We start from the raw sequence: 21,219 nt of genomic DNA, 5'->3' as shown, positions 1-21,219 counted from the left end.
CCATTTCTCCAGTTTGTCCAGATCATTTTGAATTTTAATCCTATCCTTCAAAGTACTTGCAAACTCTCCCAGCTTGGTATTGTCCGCAAACTGTATAAGTGTACTCTCTATGCCATTACCTAAATCATTGATGAAGATATTGAACAGAACCAGACACAGAACTGATCCCTGAGGGCCTCCTCTTGTTATGCCCTTCCAGCCTGACTGTGAACCATGGATAACTATTCTCTGGGAACGATTTTCCAACCAGTTTGGCACCCACCTTATAGTAGCTCCATCTAGGTTGCATTTCCCTAGTTTGTTTATGAGAAGGTCATGTGAAACAGTATCAAAAGCTTTACTAAAGTCAAGACATACCATGTCTACCGCTTCCCCCCCTCCACAAGGCTTCTTACCCTGTCAAAGAGAGCTATCAGGTTGGTCTGACATGATTTGTTTTTGACAAATCCATGGTGACTGTTACTTATCACCTTATTATCTTCTAGATGTTTGCAAATTGATTGCTTAATTATTTGCTCCATTATCTTTCTGGGTACAGAAGTTAAGATGACTGATCTGTAATTTCCTGGGTTGTCCCTATTTCTCTTTTTATAGATGGGCACTATATCTTCCACGACTTCTCAAAGATGGCTCAGACATCTCCTCAGTCAGCTCCTTGAGTATTCTAGAATGCATTTCATCAGGCCCTTGAAAACATCTAATTTGTCCAGTAATTTTTAACTTGTTCTTTCCCTATTTTAGCTTCTTCTGATCCTACCTCATTTTCAATGGCATTCACTATCCAATCCAATCACCACCAAACTTCTTGGTGAAAACCAGAACAAAGAAGTCATTAAGCACCTCTGTGATTTCCACAATTTTCTGTTATTATTATGTTGTTATTATTATTATGTCCCCCCTCAGCCTTCTTTCCTCAAGACTAAACATGCCCAATCTTTTCACCCTTTCCTCGTAGGTCATGTTTTCTAAACCCTTTATCATTTTTATTGCTCTCCTCTGGACTCTCTCAAATTTGTTCAAGTCTTTCTTAAAGTGTGGTACCCAAAACTGGACACAATACTCCAGCTGAGGCTTCACCAATGCTGAGTAGAGTGGAAGGCTTACTTCTCATGTCCTACATATAATACCCCTGGTAATACATCCCCACATGATAGTAGCCTTATTTGAAACTGCATCACACTTGACTCATATTCAATTTGTGATCCACTACAACCCCCAGATCCTTTTCTGCAGTATTGCTGCTTACCCAGTTATTTCCCATTTGGTATTTGTGCATTTGATTTTGCCCTTAATAAGTATGGGTAACTTTTCACTTATTTGTATTTGAATTTCACCTTGTTGATTTCAGACCAATTCAGAATAGTTGGAGCCAACAATTTACTACTGGACATTGGTGTTTAGCAGTGGAAGCAGAAATAATTACCATTTTAAAAACTGGGATGAAGTTGTGGGTTTTTTTTTTAATTATTATTATTTTTTAAACCATAAGATAAGTTCTTTTTCTGTAAGCAGAAATGCACGTTAATGAACTAAAAAATGTAAGTCTGACCTGCCTTATCACAAAATGAAGCATGCATTTTTGCAAGTCTACAGCCTTGTAAGCACACTACTAAAGTTACATGTACTGGGCCAGATCCTGAGCTGGTGAAAATTGGGGTAGCTCCATTAACTTCAACAGAGCTACAATAAATTACAGTAGCTGCAAATGTGGTACAACACTTGTAACTGTGCTACATTTGTCACCCACAGGCCACAGCCATAGAAACCAATGGGCTGAGCATGTGGTTTTTCTAAATATACCCATCTGAGGAAACCTACATGCTCAAAGTTTGAAAATTACAAGGTCATTAGTCTGGGATATTTCTGCAACTTTAGCAGTGGCTAACTAGGTCACAACTGCCCTTACAGAATATGACAGGCAATTTACTGAAAGTGGTTACAAGGCGATCTCTTATTTTGGGGAACAACATCTACCTCCTGTGTCACCCTGGCATATCTTCATGTGTCTGCAAGGGGCCCATCGTCAAACATAAAATAAACCTTGTTAAAATAGTTTTATGAAACAAACTATTTAGTAAATATATATATTAACTCTTATGCACCCTATTGGCTAGTGTGTATGCGTATCACTATGCTCTACTGGATGGAATTGAAATTGTTCAACTGTATCTCCTAGTCCCCTATTCAGCAAACAGCGTTAACAGAGATCTTCTTTAGTTTGAGTGCTAAGAGCCTGTACTTCTGGAACAGAAGCAGGGTTTTGTCCCCCTATCATGTTACATTCCTAATGGCCATAGTATGCAGTGTACTGACAAGTTTATAGCCTTAGCTGGTCAAGGATTTGTTAAAATATTCAGCCAGAAATAAGTGATTGGTACCAGTAGGTCACTGTGTGAGTTCAATTCTGGCTGGAGCATTATGGGGAAGATGGTGAAGGCAGGCTTTCTCCCCTTGCACCTGCGGCAGACCTCTAACACTTACTGTGTGAGCTCTAAATGGGTGGGCTAGTCCACCTCCCTGAAGGGATGTTCCCCAGACCATCACCCAACCCCCTTGTATGCCTGACAGCAATGGCTTAGCAAAGTACCTTTCACTGGAAGGTATAAGGAGTACTATGCAGCATGCTTGCTGAGGGATCTTACCTTGGGTAGAAGAATGACTCGGAGTACCTGAGCAATAAAGTTTTAATTCCTCCCTTAGTCCCTGAAAGGAGCAAAGAATTTTTTGGCCCATTATGTGTAAGGTTGTGTAAAAAATTCTGGTTTTCTTCCCATAAAGTTTCTTTTCTAGACAGACTTAAAATAACAAAGCAAAACACAAGAGCATTATATTAAGAGCTTCTTAAGTGGTATTTAATATTTGTTATTTCCTGCTGTATCTAGGCTCTTTTTAAAAATAGATTTTTGAGCTCCTGATTACCAAGCCATACTATTGGGGGATGCAGTGATAGAGGAGAACTATTCAAGCAAAGTCCTTCTTCCTGTCCCTGGTGGCTCTTCAGGGAAAAATTAAAGATACTCCTGGCAAGAGATAACCAAGCTAAAACTGTAGCTCTTTGCAAAGACAGTTCTAACACCCAAGGTCAGCTGTAAAGTATTGTCAAACCTATGGCTGCCCCACTGCCAGTATCTTACCCCATGCTTTGTAAAATGATATGAGACACCATAAGTATGAAAGGCACTATATAAAGCAAATTACACTCAACGCAAATACTGAGTGATTCATTGGAAGAATTGCTGGGCTGATAACTTCAAACTTTACATATTTTCTGTATTTTAGACCAATATATATTGGCTTTCAAAGTACTTACATTTCTAATAATGTAATATTTAGTTTGAGTTATTGTAAAATCAAGTGACTTTAGGACCCTGCAACATCCTGAAGCCTGTTGTATTTGTTACTGTAAAACCTAACTTGGAGAGCAGATTTAGAAAAGCTAGCTTTGTTAAAAGCCCTTTGTCTCCTCGTCATAGACACATATGCCTTAGTTCTTTGATCTGTCTAACGTGCTCCTCGAATCAAAACTCTAATTTAGGCTGCTAGGGTGAGGTTCTGCATGCAGTCAGAGGATTGGGTATAGCTGTGCTCACATCCACGACATCCCTTCCTGCCAACCTTATATTAAGTGCCAGGAAGTGGGCGGGCACAAGCCCGTGAACTGCTAAAGGCCTCTCCCCCAGCCTGGGGAGGAGCTACTGAACCCAGTGCTCAACTGAGTAAGTGGGACAACGAAGAAAAAAAAACAGGAACAGGTGAGGGGGTCAGAGGGCAAAACTAGGGAACCAGAAGGGGACACCGAGCAGAGAACCCTGGACAGCACCTACTGCTCCTCAAAAGTGTCCAAGGAGCCAGTGGATGCCACCCAGAAGAACTCTGCCCAGATGTTTGAATGGATGAAAGAACAAAAACAGGCCCCACAGTCACAATCCTCCTTCCCCCACCTCCCCAGCCAGCCTCCTCTCCCTGTTGTTATACATGGCCCCTTTGGCCATGGCTAGGAGGAGGTTGACGAGGTGGTCCTGCAACTTCGTGGGGCCACGTATTGGGTGTGCATATATAAAAAGGTGCAGGAAAAAGTCAGCCAGAACCTCAACAAGAGGTTCTGGAGGAGCCGGAAAAGGGGCCGCAACCTGGCACACTGCAGCTAGACATGCGCCAGGGTCTCCTTCACACCACAAAGAGGGCAGGTGTTGGGAAGAGGGTGAACCACTCCAGATACGTGCCTGTGCTCACGGATCCATGAGGAAGCCACCAGCTAATGTCCCTGGTGGGCCGTGGAACCAAGGTGGAATACAGGCTGGCCCATCGGGATCCCTCACCCTCTGCAGCTGGTAGAATGTCCCACCATTTGGTGTCAGGATGGGACATGAAGGTGGGGAAATGAAGAGTGTGGAGCATGAGCATGTAGAAATGGTCCTGTGGTGTGGTTCGGATGTGAACCAGCTGCAAATCGTGCAGCTGGCTCGGGGTACAAAGGGGTGGGGGCCAAGAGGGCTCATGGGCCTGATGAAGATCAGGCCAAAGGGCCTGAGGTGGGGGGAGGATGGGGGATACCTTCTCGCAGGACCCGCTCGAGGAAAAACCAATAAGTGGGCAATAAGGCTGCCTCCACCTCCTGAAGTACACGCCGGGGGGGTGGGGGTGCCAAGGGCAAAGAGCCCTATGCGTCTGCTGAGCGCATAGGGATCCAACCAGTCCCCTGGTTGTAATCCAGGAGGTCTCCAATCCTGGTAACTTCTGCCAGGCCTGCCAACCTCATGCTAGGCAGGTGGAGAAGGCTAAGCTGCCTCTGCCAATTCTATGGCAGTGCTGAGTCTCTTTACAATGTGGGGAAATTCTCTGCTGAGAATCTTTGACTGACTTGAAGCCTTCATTCAGCAAAGCACTTAAATACATGCTTAACTTTAACTGGTGTCATAAGAAGGAGTCCTTTTTTTAAATTTTTAATTGTAATTGTATTCCCACATACAAATTAAAACAAAAACATCAAAACTATGTAAAGAAAGTTACAGTTGAGAGTGCATATCAGTAACATAACAGTTAAAAAAAACATTACAGGGATGTTGTAATCATCCCTAAATCAAGTATTACAAATAGGAAATTGAGGTTCAGATTACATATAAAAGAAATCCAAAACATTTTAAAACAAGAAAATGTACAGCCGAGGCACCCAAATAACCTTAACTCTGCCCTGCAGTGATGTCATGCAATAACTATATGATTATGATTAAGGCATTTTACTATTTGTGGTCCCAGATTTGATTAAACTCATTTTTAAAAAGATTAGCTATTGTCACATCTTCCCCTCCCCCTTTAGTATATGGCAGAGCAAAAGTGGTTTGAGTGCCTTCACTGTGCATTTCTATACTGTACTATACTTGGATGTCTTTTATATGTGACCTTGATGCTCAATTTCCAGTTTATGTTTAATTTGGGGATATTACAATGTATACATAAAATTATAATTGTGTTACCTTTGTATAGTCACGTTAATATAATTTGCGGTCTAAGAATTTCTTTGGCTTTTAAATAATTTTGAAAAATATCGTACCTGAACCCTAAACAAGATACCCAAGAGAATGTTGCATGTGATATTTTTAATGATTTGAAGTTATGGAGTATCAACTTACATCACTTTTCAAAATATTAACTTTTAAGGGCAGATTCTCTGGTACATCAGAGTAGTGGAAGACAACCAAGTGGTATACTGGTGAATCCAGCCCTTAATTTGTAATTGACAAATTGCTTTGTTATAAAAGACTATGTTGTAAAGGCCCGTATTAAGTGAAAGGAGATGTAGAAGGAGACCAGTCCTTAGGCTAAACAGTCACAGCACATCAAGGACTTCCATATTGTCCTGCCTCAGTTTACCTTGCAGAAGTGCCTCAATGGGCAGTGAAGCTGAGGCATCAGTGCCACTGGGAGATGGCCTAAACTAGCATGCAGCCATGCTAGGAGAAGTAACTGTCAGCCACAAGTCATGTGCTTGTGAGAACTCTTGCTACATATTCTGTCTGCTTCATGACTCATTACAAGGAATAAAACTGTTGCATGCAAATCAGCAGCAGAAGAAAAGAGGTAACCCACATAATTGCCAATTATGTCCCAATGGTCCTACTTAAGAGTTGTCCAAGCTGTTGACTTACCTCTGTCTGTAGCCTGTAAAATCCTAACAATTAAATAAAACAATCATTAATAACTTTGCTCAGTTGTAAAGTAATGTCTATAGATATACCCTATGCATAAACCCTTCAATTAATTTTAATTATATGGACATTTGAAGTGGTATTTTCTTATTAAGATAATTCACATTATTCTGTCAGATAGTAAATTTTTGAATAGACCAATTTTATATTAATTTCAAACACAAACTGGCAGATTTACTTGTAAACTCTCAGAAAATGCATTCTTGGGGAGGAGATGCTGCATTTTATACAGAACAAAGAGGCTGAATCTCTCCTTTCGTGCAAAACAGGACTCAGCATTAATCGTGGAACTGCAATTGGTGCCTGCAGCGTAAATAGCAAGGAACATATGGACAAGGTGCTCACATCATAAAGCTTCAGTCACAAAAGCAGCACTATCATTTGCTTTATTTTTGCTACTCAGTATCTCTGTTTGAGCTTATAAATGATAATTAAGGCTCTTGTTTCTGTGTCAAGTGTGAGTAAACACTGCATAATATTTTGAGGCAAACTTTCAGCAAATATGTCTTGGTTAATACAACGTGGTCAGAATAAGAAACTGATCAGAACAGCCCCAAGCATTGGCAGGTAGTCAAAATATAAACTGAGATCCAAGCTTTATGCTTGGCCTTCCTCTCTATAATGGGCTAAACCATCACCACAGATATGAACACTCTGGAAGTTTGAGGAGGTTCAGAAGCAGCTGCATTTGGGGGGGGGGGGGAGAATTGATCACTCTGTCTGTCCCTATATCAGGCTGAATCAAAACCCAGATTTGAAGTCTGCAGCTTGGTCTCTTCTCAATTAATGCAAACAGAATCCAATGGAACCTTCAGAATTCCTGAGAAGGACTCCACCTATGTGAATTTATATTTGTATAAATATACCCTACATGTCAAATGTGACTAGTAATTTTGGATGCCTCTATTTTTGGGTGCTCAACTTGAGAAACTTTAAAGTGGCCTAATTTTCAGAAAGTGCTGAGTGTCCATCAAAGCAGGCCCCTGAATGGGGTCTCAAGTTGAACACCAAAAACTGAGGGACCAAAAAGACCAATCTCTTTTTAAAATAGATGTTCTGGGATGAATGTGCATGCAAGCTCACTAGAAGCAGGAGAAATAAAAGAGATTTAGCTGGGAGTTTCAGTGAACTCTGAACCCAACATGATGCTATTGTGTCTGCCCTGCAGAACTGGTTTTCCAGGGGCAGAGCACAGGTGGCACAAGACAATCAGATATTCTCTTCACTATGCCCAAGGAATGGGATTTCCAGAGTGTAGGACTTTGCCCCCAGCTCCCTCATGTATCTTGCTATCTCTGGCCCCAATATTATTGGGGTGGACTCTGCTTGTACCCACAACGTTTGAAGATAATTAGGCAAACAAGCTGGTTTGAGAGGATTTTGTTTCAACTTCCTTCCAATTCTAAGATGAGCGGCTGGTGGAGAAGGCAGAGAGAAGGGTCCAAGAGCAACATTTTTTGCAAGTGTTGCTGCATGGCCTTATCCTGTCCTATCACCCACTACTCCCATCTCAAAAAGCAGTGTGGTTTTGATACTTCCTCCCTTACCTAGCTGCAGACCCAGCTGTTTCCGTGCCTGAATGTTCTATAAAAACATTTGTTGCTAAGGGCACACAGTTCTCAGAAAAAGCAAGCAAGAAATGGTTTGCTCATGTCATCGCTAAGCCTTGGCTGAAGGCTTGTGATAGATGAATTATTTCTATTATTACGATGCCTAGGAGTTCTAGTCATGGACCAGGAGACCATTGTGCTAGGCACTGTACAAAATGCAGAACAAAGACTCTCCTTGCCTCAAAGAGTATACAAGCAACAAAAGATGGATACAGACAGATGGAGAACTACAAAGAAACAAGGAAAGGAGCAAAGATCATTTGTGGATATTATATGTAGGGAAAAACATTTTTCATCTGAGAAGAATGATATAGTAGGAAGTGTTTGAAGCAGCAAGTAATGAATTTATTTCAGCAAGATGAGATGAGCAAACTGCTCACCAAGTCCTGCAATCTTTGCTCAGTGAAAATTCCCTCTGCAGCCAATGTGGGGGTCAGTGCTGCAAGTTCTCCATGGCCAGAAATCCCAGTATCTTTGATGTTCTGACTGGATAGAGATTATTGGAGCTAGACTGGATGCTTTGTTTTCCTACTTAAATGGAAAAGAAATGGAAAATGTAAACTACTCCCAAAGAGACTAAAAAAAAGAGAACTGCTCATAAAAAAAAAAGTTTGACAGATCAATGAGTTTTCAAACCCTGTTCCCTGCAAACACACAACATATCTACCCTGTCTACATACATTACCCCAGAATAGTTGCTGAGGTTGTAGGTAAAGTTGTATGTGTTATATGCTAAGGGAGAGGAGAAGGCTGGGTGCAGTCAGTTTACTTATCAGTTGCAGCAGAAGGAAGTAGCTTGTGAAGATGTAGAATCTGTCACTCTGTGGAGACAGGGTGTCTGACACAATTAAGAGGTGTTCCGTAACTTGGTACTTCCTTGCTTTTTAGAGCTTGTGTTAGGGAGGATCTCAGACATATCCAACCTGAATCCCTTTTAAACAAGGATATTGTTTGTGGGATTCTAAAAAGGGCAAATGTCAAATCTGCACACAAATCAGAGAACTCCAAGTTCTGGTGCAGAAAAGAAAAGTTGAAAATATTAATGCTTTCCTGCAGCCTCCTCCCCATTTTCCCACTATAGCAGGGTGGTTGGCTGGGTGTCCATGACTTCAAATGACTCCGTTTTCTAATTTTTCAGATAGGATAATTATAACTTTAAGTTGCTATTTGATACTTGCTTACAAAATGATAGGTCACCATGGAACTTTGCATGGTGAGTAAGGACACAATCCTTTCCCTGAATTATTTCCAATTTCACTGAGTGCCTCAAGACACTATGTTCTGGGGCCAAGGGGGAAGGGCGGGGGGAAGAGGCAAGGAGGATAGAGAAAGGAATACTGAGAATAAGATTAACGTTGCTTGGGTGGTACTGGATGCAATATGTTAGTTCAATTTTTTTAATAGGATAGTGCTGGATTGCTTGCATTTATTTCAGTTAAGCCCTAACCAAACAACACACTTAAACATGTGCTTGATTTCAGTGTAACTAGTCCCAGTGCATAAAATGAGACCTGTGCAGAAGTCTTTAGAGAATCAGGCCCACAGAGATGGATATATTTCCTGCCCCAAAGAGCTCACATGTTTCATGTTATTGCTTATTTCAGAAGGAATTAGAGGGTCCTGATTTGCGGAAAAACAGAGAAAGAGGAACATAAAAATAGTCACCTTAATTTTACACTGTAGCCATAATCAATGAATTTGGCGTATGAACAGATGCCAAAGTCTGACTGATCTGTTTAAGGCCTGTGGTGTAATTGTACAGTAAGAAAAGATGGTATCATATTAGAGAAGTCAGAAGGGTTGTTGTTTTTGTCAGGCACCAACCAAACAGGGTCTTTAATTTCTTGACTTTTTACCGTCAAATATTTTATTTCCATAATTGTTATATCTGACACACCTACATGAAAAAAAAAGAACTAGAAGTAGTTTGGATGTTTTTAACTATGTCGAAATGCAAATCTCAAAAAGCGTTTTCAGCATTCGTGGGACTTTCCTAACGTTATTTCCTGACCAAAGGCACAAGGGGAATTAAAAATAAGACCATGACTCATCACAACTGTACAACTATCTTTAAAACAAAATAAAATATTCAAGGACAGGTTTACTACTGCCATTAGCTAGCACAGCTCTGTTGACTTTAACAGAGTTGCATCCGCTTACCTTGGTGGTGAATTTGGCCCTGAGTCTCAGGGTACCTCTCACAAAGGCAGCGAGTACAGATTACTCTCTTGGCTTCCATGGATTCTAGAGCTGTAGCTCACGAAAGCTTACTCTCAAATACATTTTAGTCTCTAGGGTGCCACAAGTACTCCTTTTCTTTTTGCGGATACAGACTAACACAGCTGCTACTTTGAAACCTCTAGAGTTATTGTTTACTTTACATCACGAGCAATAGTTGCATATCTGCTCCAAGGTAAAATATCACTCATGTGACCCATCGCTAATACTGCAAACATGCACTACTGAAAAATTACATAAGTCATAGTGTCTCAGCCCCAAAATATTGAATATATATGAATATTTTTGGCACAGCCTGCAAATGCTGGATGTGACATAGGTCAGATTATCCTGTCTGCTTCTGCTTATGGAAGGGATCCCGATTAGGTGACTCTGGCTGAAAAGGCAGAGGATAAGAAGAGTCAGGAGTGCTTATTCTACACTGTGACGACCTGCTCCCCCTCTGGTGAACTGCGGCCGCATAGGTACTTGGCAACTATGCACTGTGAGCAGGGAAGGGGGCAGAGCTCAAGGAATCTCCATGTAGTCTCGGTCAGCAGTTCTCAACCAGAGATCAGGAGCCCCCAGGGGCCACAAACAGGTTTCAGGGGGTCCACCAAGCGAGGCTGCCATTAGACTCACTGGGGCCCAGGGCAGAAAGCTGAAGCCCCACCACCCAGGGCTGAAGCTTGGGACCCTTAGCCCCACCACCCAGGGCTTAAGTCTAAACCTGAGCAGCTTAGCTTTGTGGGGCCCCAATGAATTGCCCTACTTGCTCCCCCCTAAGGCTGGCCCTGGCTTTTATAGGCAGAAAAACAGTTGTGACACAGGTGGGCCATGGAGTTTTTATAGCATATAGGTTGAGAACCCCTGGTCTGTCAGGTACCTTTGCTGCCACCATCAAGTATTCACTTCTTGTCTCTCTTAGATTTCAAGTTTCAAGATTTTAACCCTTTCTCCCCAGGAATTGGAAACCCAGAGATACTCTCTTGCATGTGGTAATTATTAGGTAGCATCCCTTCAAAAAGTGGTAGTCAGTTTGGTGACTAAATACCTTTTCTGATTTAATCAGAGTTAGTGAAAATAAAAGTAACTTATTACAATAAGAACAAATGTAATCTAGAATGGAACTGGAAGCCTTAGAGAAATAGTTGTATGCACAGAAATTGCTGATCTTACCCTGACGTTGTAAGTCTGGCTTGGAGCATCTTAATTATTTACAAATATACATACATATTGTGCCGTGACCTGTGCATGTCCAGTGTCATCTCTCAGCCGCAACCCCTGCTGCTGGGTCACTGGAATGTCTTTGGGAGTGCTCACTTTCTTGAAGGAATCTCTCCCCCTCCAAAGCCCACCTCGATGTATTATGTGGGAAGCTTCTGGGGTGAACTGCAAGCTGAGCACTCTTCAGACTTTTCGGGTTCCCTCCTTGGAGCTCTACTAACCCTTTCTCAGGTAGCCTCTATCCCCAGGCAAGTCCAGCCAGACCTTCTTTCTGACCCTCTGGCTCCCTATTCCCTATGATGCCCCATCACCCCATCTCCCTCTTTCGAGATTCACTCTCCAACTCTCACCTGGACCAAACACCCCTGCCAGAGGCTCCCCTACCTCTTGTGAGGTCATCAGCCTCAGCAGTTCCTTCACATTCACATTCAGCCCCTATTTCCTCTGGTCCATTGAAAGCCCCTCCAGGACTCCACCACTCTGCCACAGGGGCCCCTCCACAAGCTTCTCTGTAGAAGCATTTGCTGTCACCTCTTCGTGGATCACCCAAGTGAGATCATGCTTAACCAATCAGCATTATGTTACATGGTGTCACATTCTGATGTGTGCTCCCTCCCAACTTTTCAATTTTTTTGGCCATTTTGTTTTTGACAATAAAAATACTATAGTGCATTGGGCATAGAGATAAGAATGCATATCAACCACCCTAGTGATGCAGTAGAGTATGATACCCTGCATTCACAGATTTTATTTACCCAAAAGGAAGGGGAAGGAAAATAAAATTTTAAAAAAGAAAAATCAAATAAGTGGAATAACCAATTAAAGCAGCATTGAACTAAAAGAAGAGGAGATAGGTATTAAGGAAATCATTTTTGTATAATAGGTTTTTTTGTTTGTTTATTTTAAACAGAATCATAAGTAAGTTAAGTCAAGAAATCAATAGGAATGAAGGAAGAATAAGTTTCTTCCCAAAACGGTAAGTAAACCTTTCAGTCCTCTTTCTTTTGCAAACTATTAAGACAAAACTTTTCAGAATAATTTTCCATTTGAGCTAACAGAAGATCTCCAGTGTTACTGAATAGCAAAATTAGTCTCAGAAAACATGATAAAAAGGAATTTCAATTTATTCATTCTACGGTTATTCATGTTAGTGCAGTACAACCTCACTAAGATCCCAAACCTACCATGACTTTCAGATTGAGAAACCCAATTGAGCTCAGTCACACTACTCATGTGAGCAAATTTACTCATGTGCATGAGTGTTTTAACACTGGGCCATATTTTGGGAAGTTAAGCTAATTACAATTATTTATTACTGTTTATGGTACTAATATTAATATACTATTGGAGGTGTGCTTTAAAGACAAATTGTAATGAATAAAACAGAATAAAAATTACAATACTTTGTAATATACGACTATATCAGTATATTATATTATAAAATTAAGAAAACCTTAATAGGAAATGTCTCTGGAGGATGTTGATATTAAATCTTTGGCGAGAAAAGGCACGAGACTGCTTTAGATTTATTTTGAATATTTTGAATGAGTATCAGCAGGTTCACAAATTAGCAAAATTATTAATATAGTGGGGTTCTGTGTTCTATTTTAATAAAATATGGGATCTCTTGTTCATTATTGCTTGAGATTTTCTAAGCTGTTCAGGTGATTTAGACATTGCTAATTACTTTTAATAGATAATTTGTCAAAATATTCTGTGGAGCTCTGAAAAAAATCTCAGCCACTAGGATAAATTGACTGAATTTCTCTGAATTCTATTTTTCATGTCACCAGTCCCTAAACATCCATGATGGGATTCTTGGGATGGAGAGTTCAGGAAAACGTTCTTAATGGGTCATCTGGGGAGCCTTTTTTACTGCTGTCATCATAAAGAAAGGAGCATTATGAAAACACAACTGCCATGCTACAATAGCTAAAATAGCAGCTCCAGACTTCACAGTGGACCCTTTAATCCCCAAACTAACCCCTTCAGCCCTACATGTGGGCAGGGGTGAAAGTAAGTTAAAGGACTTACTGGAACGCCAGAGTCCTGTGCAGGGGACGTAGCTTCAACCAGAAGAGGCAGGGCCTTAAAAATTTTGATTTAAAGGGCTCGGGGCTCCAGCTACAGTAGTGGTGGCTGGGAGCCCCAGGCCCTTTAAATCATTCCCGACCTACTAGCTGCAGAGGTGGCTGGGAGCCCAGGGGCCACCTAAAGAGCCCAGGGCTCCAGCTGCCGCTACCGCAGCAGAGCCCCAGGCCCTATAAATCCCATCCAGAGCCCCACCGCTGCTACCCCAGGACTTGGGCAGCAGGGCTCAGGTGGGGATTTAAAGGGCTCGGGGCTCCAGAAGCTGGTATCGCCCTAGCCCTTTAAATCCCCTCCGGAGCCCCGCCGCCGCTACCCTAGGGTTTTGGCTGCAGGGCTCCGGCGGGGATTTAAAGGGCCGGGGTGGTAGTGGCGGCTGGAGCTCCAGGGCACTTTAAATACCCGCCGGAGCCCCGCCGCCGCTACCCCAGGGCTTTAAATTGCTGTCTGGGAAAGCCGGTCCTGGTATGGCGCACCAGCTCTTGCCGGTACGCCATACCGGGGCGTACCAGCTTACATTCACTTCTGCATGTGGGTGTGTCCCTCCTGCTCCCCAGTTGATGAGAGTAGCTTCTGACATTGAGCCCTCTTAAACAATGCAGATTTCATAAATGCAGTAGGCACCACAATATAAACATAAACCACTATTAATAACTAAATTATTTATCCTATAAACCTTGGTTGAAATTAGCGAAAAGCACTAGTCCTTGCCAAAGCCCACAGATTAACACACATTTGGAGTCCCTGGCTTCCCACTGCCCTACACCTTTTGTAGTCATTGCCACTGGTGCAAAATGACTATAGAACATCACCATCATGATCTGGGTAGCATGGTTTTACACCCACTTTGCACATGTGTAATTAACAACCCATGAAATTGACCAAATGTGGAAGACTGTGGGATTTTTAGGCCAAACTGGATCAAAATTAAGTACAAACAGAATAAGCCCCACTCCTGCAAGCACTTATGTACTTAACTGTATGACAGTGAATAGTTCCCACTGACTTTAATGGAATTACTCAGTTAAAAATATGTGCATATGTGTGCAGGAGTGGGGCTACATAGAAGAGAACTCCGAAAATTAGATGAGATGACCAAACTTCTCAAACATCTCTCTCTCTCTCACACACACACACACGGTCTAATTTGCCTTAAACATTTCCAAAATAATCTAGCCTGGATTAGAATCAGGTTTATGAAACTTCAGGCAGTTTATTTTTAGCTTTTTGGCAAAGTTAGTAGGGAAAGGGGTCAAAATAAAGTTCACTTGTATATTGGAAGACTATCTTCAACTCTAATTATGCTATAGCTTTTACTAAACTTAAACATATTTAGTTCATAATCATTAAAATGTGAAAAAAATTTTTAATGTCATCACAGGACCCAGCCGCAGAAGTTTCCTGACAATACAGGTAAATATGTACTTGCTGTCTATCTAAATACACAGCGTATTTAAAAAAATTAAAATATTAATTAGCTGCTTGCACAGTTTATTTACAGTCATTGCCATCCAACTGTCTTCACTCAAAAATTCTCTGATAAATATTTATGCTCATAGATCTTCAAGCTTTTCTCATCTACCTTGAGTTTAACCTTGAGTAGATAGAAGTAATTCAGTTTGGATAATACATCTGTCCAAGAACTTCCAGGATTAATTGCAATTTAATGAGCTAAATTATGGTTGATACTAGAGATGAGCACGAAGGAAAACCTCAGATTCAAACACACCCAAATGCTGGGGGCTATCGTAGCTAGTGCCTTTAATAGACCTGGGAGTAGCACATGCCAGGAGGATGTGGGTGGGGTGTGTGCAGAGTGATGCAATCTCTTGTTAGAACTGCTTGGGTTGTGTCTGTTACCAAATAAGGAATGTTACACTAGTTGATACCTTAATTCAATAAGGTTTTTTGAGTGAGTGAAACAAGGTTCTGTAAACAGGTACAGTTGGGCCAGAAAAGTCCTTGGATATGTTTTCTTGGCAGGGGGATGCTCCAAATTTCCCCTTGCCTACCGAGGATGCTGAGAGCGCTCTTCATGTTTGCCCCCCACCGCCATATCTGCAGTGCTCATTAGGGAAAGGAGGAGAGAATGACAACAAAGGGGGGAGATAAAGCAGGCAGTGAGGAGAGAAGGAGAGGAAGGTGTGAAAGGCAGAGAAAAAGGAGGGAAGTAGAAGAGCAGAAGGTGAGGAGAAGGGAAGATGAGTGGGCCAAGAGCAAGAGGAGAAAGACAGGAAGTCAAGAGAGCACAAGGGGTGAGAGAAGGAATGAAAGGAGAAACATCAAGTTGGAGATCTAACAAAAGATGTTTTAATAGCGGGGATGGAGGAATAATGGGGGGAAGAAAAGTGGAGAAATAGATGCAATCTGGGAGCAGTCATGTGACTATTGAACCTCTAAGGCACAATGTCCTCTCCCCTTTGCAATTAGACTTCATTAGGGGCTAAGCAGCTTCCACCTGGCTTCCCTGCACTGAGCTTCCATTATAAACATTTTACTAGCTGGGCCAAGAGCACCCGTACTTCCACAGGTTACTACTCCCTCATTGGTCCTATTGAAAATGGGTTAAAAAGGATACATAACTAGAGCTGAGCCAATAATGGATTGTTTGGTTCAGGGACCAGACTGAAAAAATCTGAAAAAAACTCCATTCAGATTTGAACTGAAACCAAATTTTTCTTCAAAATTTTGGTTGAATAAAAAAGTCAAAATTCATTTTGTTGACACAAAACAATTTTCTTGAAGTTTTTTTTCCCTTCAGCCAAAACTATTTGCAGATTGGACCTGAATACACAAATATGTACAGAGACCCCCAAAATGCTTTTCAGTTGAAAAAGAACTATTATTTGAAAAAAAAAATTGCCCAGCTCTGCACACAAACTTTCAATATTAGCAACAAGATAAAGCATGAGATGAGAGGTTAACCTCTGAGTCAGTTCTGAATGCTTTATTCTTCAACTAGCATTTAAATCTGAAAGGGTAGGACACATCTGAGGCCTGGTCTACACTGCCAAGTTTTTTTGCCAGAAGGCAGCGTTTGGCGATGACACAGCAGAGGTGTACACTTTTTGCAAGGAAACTCCTCAGTTGCAGCGCTATAATGAAACCCCCTTGACAAGAGTGCGGAAAGGTTTTATCCCCAAAGTGCCAGTGTAAACACCTTGCTTGCTTTTATCGCTGTAATTGGCCTCTGGAGATGTCCCACAATGCCTGCAGTGACTGCTCTGTCCATTGTTTTGAACTCAGCAGCCATGTGCCCCTCCCCTTTCAAAGCTCCATTCAGACAGCTGTAGTGCTGTGGTGCTCTCTGCTCTGGGACACAAAGCAAATCATTAACATGGAACGCTTCTGTCGTCTCCCACACTAAGAACACAGTGGCAGGCAGGCCGGGGTGAATGTGTGTGTGTGTGTGTGTGTGTGTGTGTGTGTGAGACACACATATACTGTGTGCTGTGCAGAGCCAGGGAGGGAGGCGAGGGCTGATGTTGGGGTTTTCCCCTCCCCCTGCCTCAGAACAAGTTACTTTCACGGCTGTCTGAACTTAGGAGACAGCATGCCGACACACTCACTCTCCCCCAACATACACTGTGTCTCTTTCCCTGTCTCCCCCATACTCACACACTCCCTGTCACACACTCTCCCCCACACACTTCAGTTGAAAAGCAGCTAGCAATGTAGTAGGATGCCCATGGAACAATGGAATTGAGAAACCTGCATCATCTGATGCTGTACCTGCCCCATGAGGCATTGCAAACCCTTCCCAAAGCACCCTACGACCAGATGCCCAGTGGGATAGCTACCACAGTGTATTGCTGTCTGTGTTGTTGCAAGAGCTGCTAGTGTGGATGCACTCCAGTGGCACAAGGAGCACAGTATGGACATGCAACAGTGGTTTAATTAAAGCGATTTAATAAAAAAGGTATAGCTTTTGGCAAAAAAAAAACTTGGCAGTGTAGACATAGCCTTGGTCACAGCAGAAATCATGGGATGTTCAACTAATAACCTTCAACCAGAAGGTAATTGCAAATATGTGAACATAATTCCTGTTGGCTGCCATGGGAGTTAGACACATCCCTCTTCTTGGACAAACTGGTCTGTTATTTTGATGCTCTAGTGGTCACTATTTGTGATGCTCAGTGCCTTTTTTACCTGATGAGGCTTTGGTACTCTGAAGCCAACATGTGCTAACAGGTCCATGGTTATGTTTCCTTACACAGGATACTGTCAAGAAGAGGAAGAAGGCTGGTCTTCATTTGTAAGAATCATGTTTTAGATCACTTAATACTCAAAGCAGCTTCTCTGTTCCCTTAAGCTCCATCAATTGCTGTGCTACCCACTCCCAGCAGAAGGGGAAAGAAGAGGATGTGCTGGGAGTTTCAAAAGCACTCAGTGCTGGCCTAATTCTATACCCTTGAAGTCAATAGGAGCTTTATCATGGACTTCAGTGGGAGCAGAGTTAGCCCAGTTCCCAGCATTTCTGAAACTTCCACCCTCTAGGTTAGTGAGAAATTACACTGAATATTACACCATTTACAGATCAGTGAGAAGCTCCACATCAGAGACAGCAGGTCCCTGTGGCCCCTTTGTCTGCAGGTGCCACTCCCCACAGCTCCCATTGGCTGGGAACTGAGAACCCTGGCTACTGGGAGCTGCAGGGGGTGGTGCTTGTGGACGGTCAATGTCAGCAAAATGTCTTGGGGCCCACAATCAGATTACCCTGATGGGCCACATGTGGCCCACGGGCTGGAGGTTGCCCATCACTGTCCTATCAGATCTCACAATATACCTATTTGGGCTGGGTCAGAACCACATGACTACAAAGCCCCTAACAAAGACCTGCTTTTGCAGGAAGCATCATTAAGGAAGAGTGCACCACTGGATGATTCCCCAGTTTGGCGCTAGGAGGCACCTTCTGACATCGGTTGCATGAGAAATAAAACTGAGGTCCAGTACATCCCCTGCAACTTTTTTAAATCTTAGAGGCTTGGGAGATAGGTCGAGTATGAGAGCCTAGAGAGAAAAAAAATTCAACTGAGTTTCAACTCTCTCTCTTGTTAAGCTTCCTCAGGGTTTCCTATTGTAAAAGGATATTCATTTCCTATGCTAAACTGCTGTGCAGTGTTATGCTCTGTGTAAATGTTGATACACTCCATCACTTCATTTGATGAAGAGATGAAACAATCCCTGAGTGCTGGTGATAAAATTTGGTATCCTGCAAGATGAAAGACAAGACCATGTAAAAAACACAAGCTTACTACATAACTTATTGCATTAAGTTATGTAGTATCTAATCATTGTCTGTGTTTCACTTGCATATGGCAGGAAGAAGAAGATGATTATGAAAGCCCAGATGAGGAACAGGAACAAGACGCTGATTATGAATCACCAACTGATGAACCAGGACATGACAGTGATGATTATGAACCTCCTCCATCCAACAATGACGTAGCACCCCATAATGTCATATTTCCTGCCAAGTCAATTCCAAGCAACACTGAGTACATAGGTAACTGGTGCAAAATGTAATTTTGGAAGGGATGGGATATTTTAGGGAATTGGTAATAGAATATAGAGCCTTTTACTAGACCTCTTTGTGGATTTTCTAAATGTCTTTTCATGGAAAGATGCAAATTTGTGGAAACTCTGGGATGTTTTCTGAGACTGGCAACTAAGAGAGTGAAAGCATTAAACTTCTGGTCTTATCACATTGAGGTTTAGGCATATTGAAGGGACAACTTAGGAGTTCACTTTGCTGGATAGAGGCCTTATTAGTTGTAGGCAAAGCAGTCTTAGTGAATATACATGTTAAGTTAAGCACATGCTAAAAAATTAGTCATAGAAAGAAAGATGCCAGAAGGTTTGTTTCTCTAAAACAAAAACAAAAAAACAAACAGGTCACTGAATTTTGCCCTGGTCTTCAGTAGGATGAAGGCTGAGACTTTTGTTTGGGATCTGCATCAAGATAAACACACACTTCCCCCCATTTAGTTTGGTGTTACACTATGTAACTAGTGCAAGATACAATACTTACACCTATTTTCATTGTAATTTTATATCGCTTCTATGTGGAGTTGACTTGATCCCAGAGCATATCGTGCATACTTTCATCATTTTCTAGTCCTGATTCTCCATTGGCCTACACCTGTGAGGTCATTTACTTCGGTGCAAAACACTACCATCTGGATTGGTGTATTTTATACTTACTTTGCAGTGGTGTGAATGAATACATAAAGTGTAGGCCAACAGACAACTGAGCCCGGGGTGTGTGTGTGCACGTAATACCAGAGTGACATTCTAGTCGTCAGGTGTAAAAAGGACAGGGAAAGTAAAACAACCACTGACAGAGTCACTATGGATTTATAGAGATATAACACAGCAAAATTGGATTCTTCATGTAATGTAAAATTACATAACCATAAACTAAACTTAAGAATGAAGATCTAATCAGAGAGAAAGAAAAATAACCTTTTTTGTGTTTAACTGTTCAGTCTGTAATTTTTATTTATTTATTTTTTTAGATAGACCCACAACGGCTAGACCATCTCCCCAGCCTCCTATTCCACCACAGCGACCTGGCCCATCCCCTGTACCAGCATCATATGCGGGTAGAGGCACTCCTGTATGTTTCTTTTCTTAAAGAATATGTCATTTGTTTCTGTTAGCATTATGTCCTAGAAGGTCCAAGTATAACTCCATGTCCAACATAATGATTGTGTGTGTACAAAGAGGAGGGAAATTATTTTGGCTGTAAGAAAAATTATTTTTTGCTAAAATGATTACTTCTTTTTTGTGGAACAAATATATGGAAATTGTTTTATACTGCAATGTTGCCATATACACTGGTAATTAGTGACCATTTGCCAATTCTCAAGAAAATGGTAGCCTTTGAACACCTTGTTTAGCACTACTCTGGCTTTCCCCAGAGGGCTTGATCTTGAAAACTGTCACTTCCATGGCAGTCCCATTGAATTTGGCAGCACTCCATGGAGGGGGAAGGGTTTACAGGATCTGGCGCTGAATGAGATGGAAAGGTAAGAGCACTGAACTGACTCGCCAAAGGCAACAAGCAAAGTTAAGGATAAAGAAGTGGCATTGCCCTCCCCTGCTGAAGGCTTTCTTAGATACACTCAGAATTTGTCAACACCCACTGGGTTAACAGAACTACCCTTTTCCTAATTTGGCAGATTAAGGCTTTGATCTTGCAAGCCCTTGAGCTGGCTATACACATTTTCTGTATTCCAGCACAAATGTGCATGAAAGCTATATATGGATACAAGTAAAACTAATCAGTAAGCACTGAACTCCCTACTGAGTGGTATGAAGTCTGCTGTACCTCTCCCCTCCATTACTTGGAAGGCCATACAATGAAACTCTGGCAAGAATAGGTGTGTCTGAGGCACTACAGGCTTAAGTGCAATCACTTTAATCGTTTTCATGAGATACGCAGCAACACATTCCTCTCTTTGGTCTCAGTCCTGCCACTAGGAACTTGACAGCCCCTGACACAGCAGCTCTCTCCTTAATGCAAGACTAGGCTCCCATGCTCTCCTTGATCTGCTCATAACTTTTGACCTTGATTTATGTGCACAAAACTCTTCATCAGGAGTTAAGCAAGACTATTCTAGCTACTCCTCCCTCCTGCCCCTGACATGCTCCCAACCTGCCCTGGAATGAACTCTGCACTAAGGGTTTCCTGCAAAGGGGCAGAGAGATGACAGGGACAATGCTGCAGTTGCCAGAAAAGGCCTTTTACCTGGATAGTATTCTGCAATGGGTGTGGCGGTGGAGGTGGGGACCCTAATGGCCCTTTGGGCTCTAACAGATGCACAGGTTGACAGCTGATTTTGGAGATGTGTTCAATAGCCACAGAG

General features: G+C 42.0%; 1 protein-coding gene across 1 annotated transcript in view; it reads left to right on the top strand.

Moving 5' to 3' along the window:
* Positions 1-21,219, top strand: part of LCP2 (lymphocyte cytosolic protein 2) — a 51,643-nt gene that overhangs the window by 17,008 nt on the left and 13,416 nt on the right. Inside the window, exons 4-8 of the mRNA XM_073355965.1 lie at positions 12,171-12,236; positions 14,730-14,761; positions 17,566-17,603; positions 18,671-18,854; positions 19,867-19,967. Coding sequence (XP_073212066.1) covers positions 12,171-12,236; positions 14,730-14,761; positions 17,566-17,603; positions 18,671-18,854; positions 19,867-19,967 — 421 coding nt within the window. The remainder of the gene's footprint in view (positions 1-12,170; positions 12,237-14,729; positions 14,762-17,565; positions 17,604-18,670; positions 18,855-19,866; positions 19,968-21,219) is intronic.

The sequence above is a fragment of the Lepidochelys kempii genome, chromosome 8 (genome assembly GCF_965140265.1).
Source record: "Lepidochelys kempii isolate rLepKem1 chromosome 8, rLepKem1.hap2, whole genome shotgun sequence".
NCBI lineage: Eukaryota > Metazoa > Chordata > Testudines > Cheloniidae > Lepidochelys > Lepidochelys kempii.
Note: the sequence above shows the minus strand (reverse complement) of the source record. Positions and strands in the feature narration are given on the sequence as shown.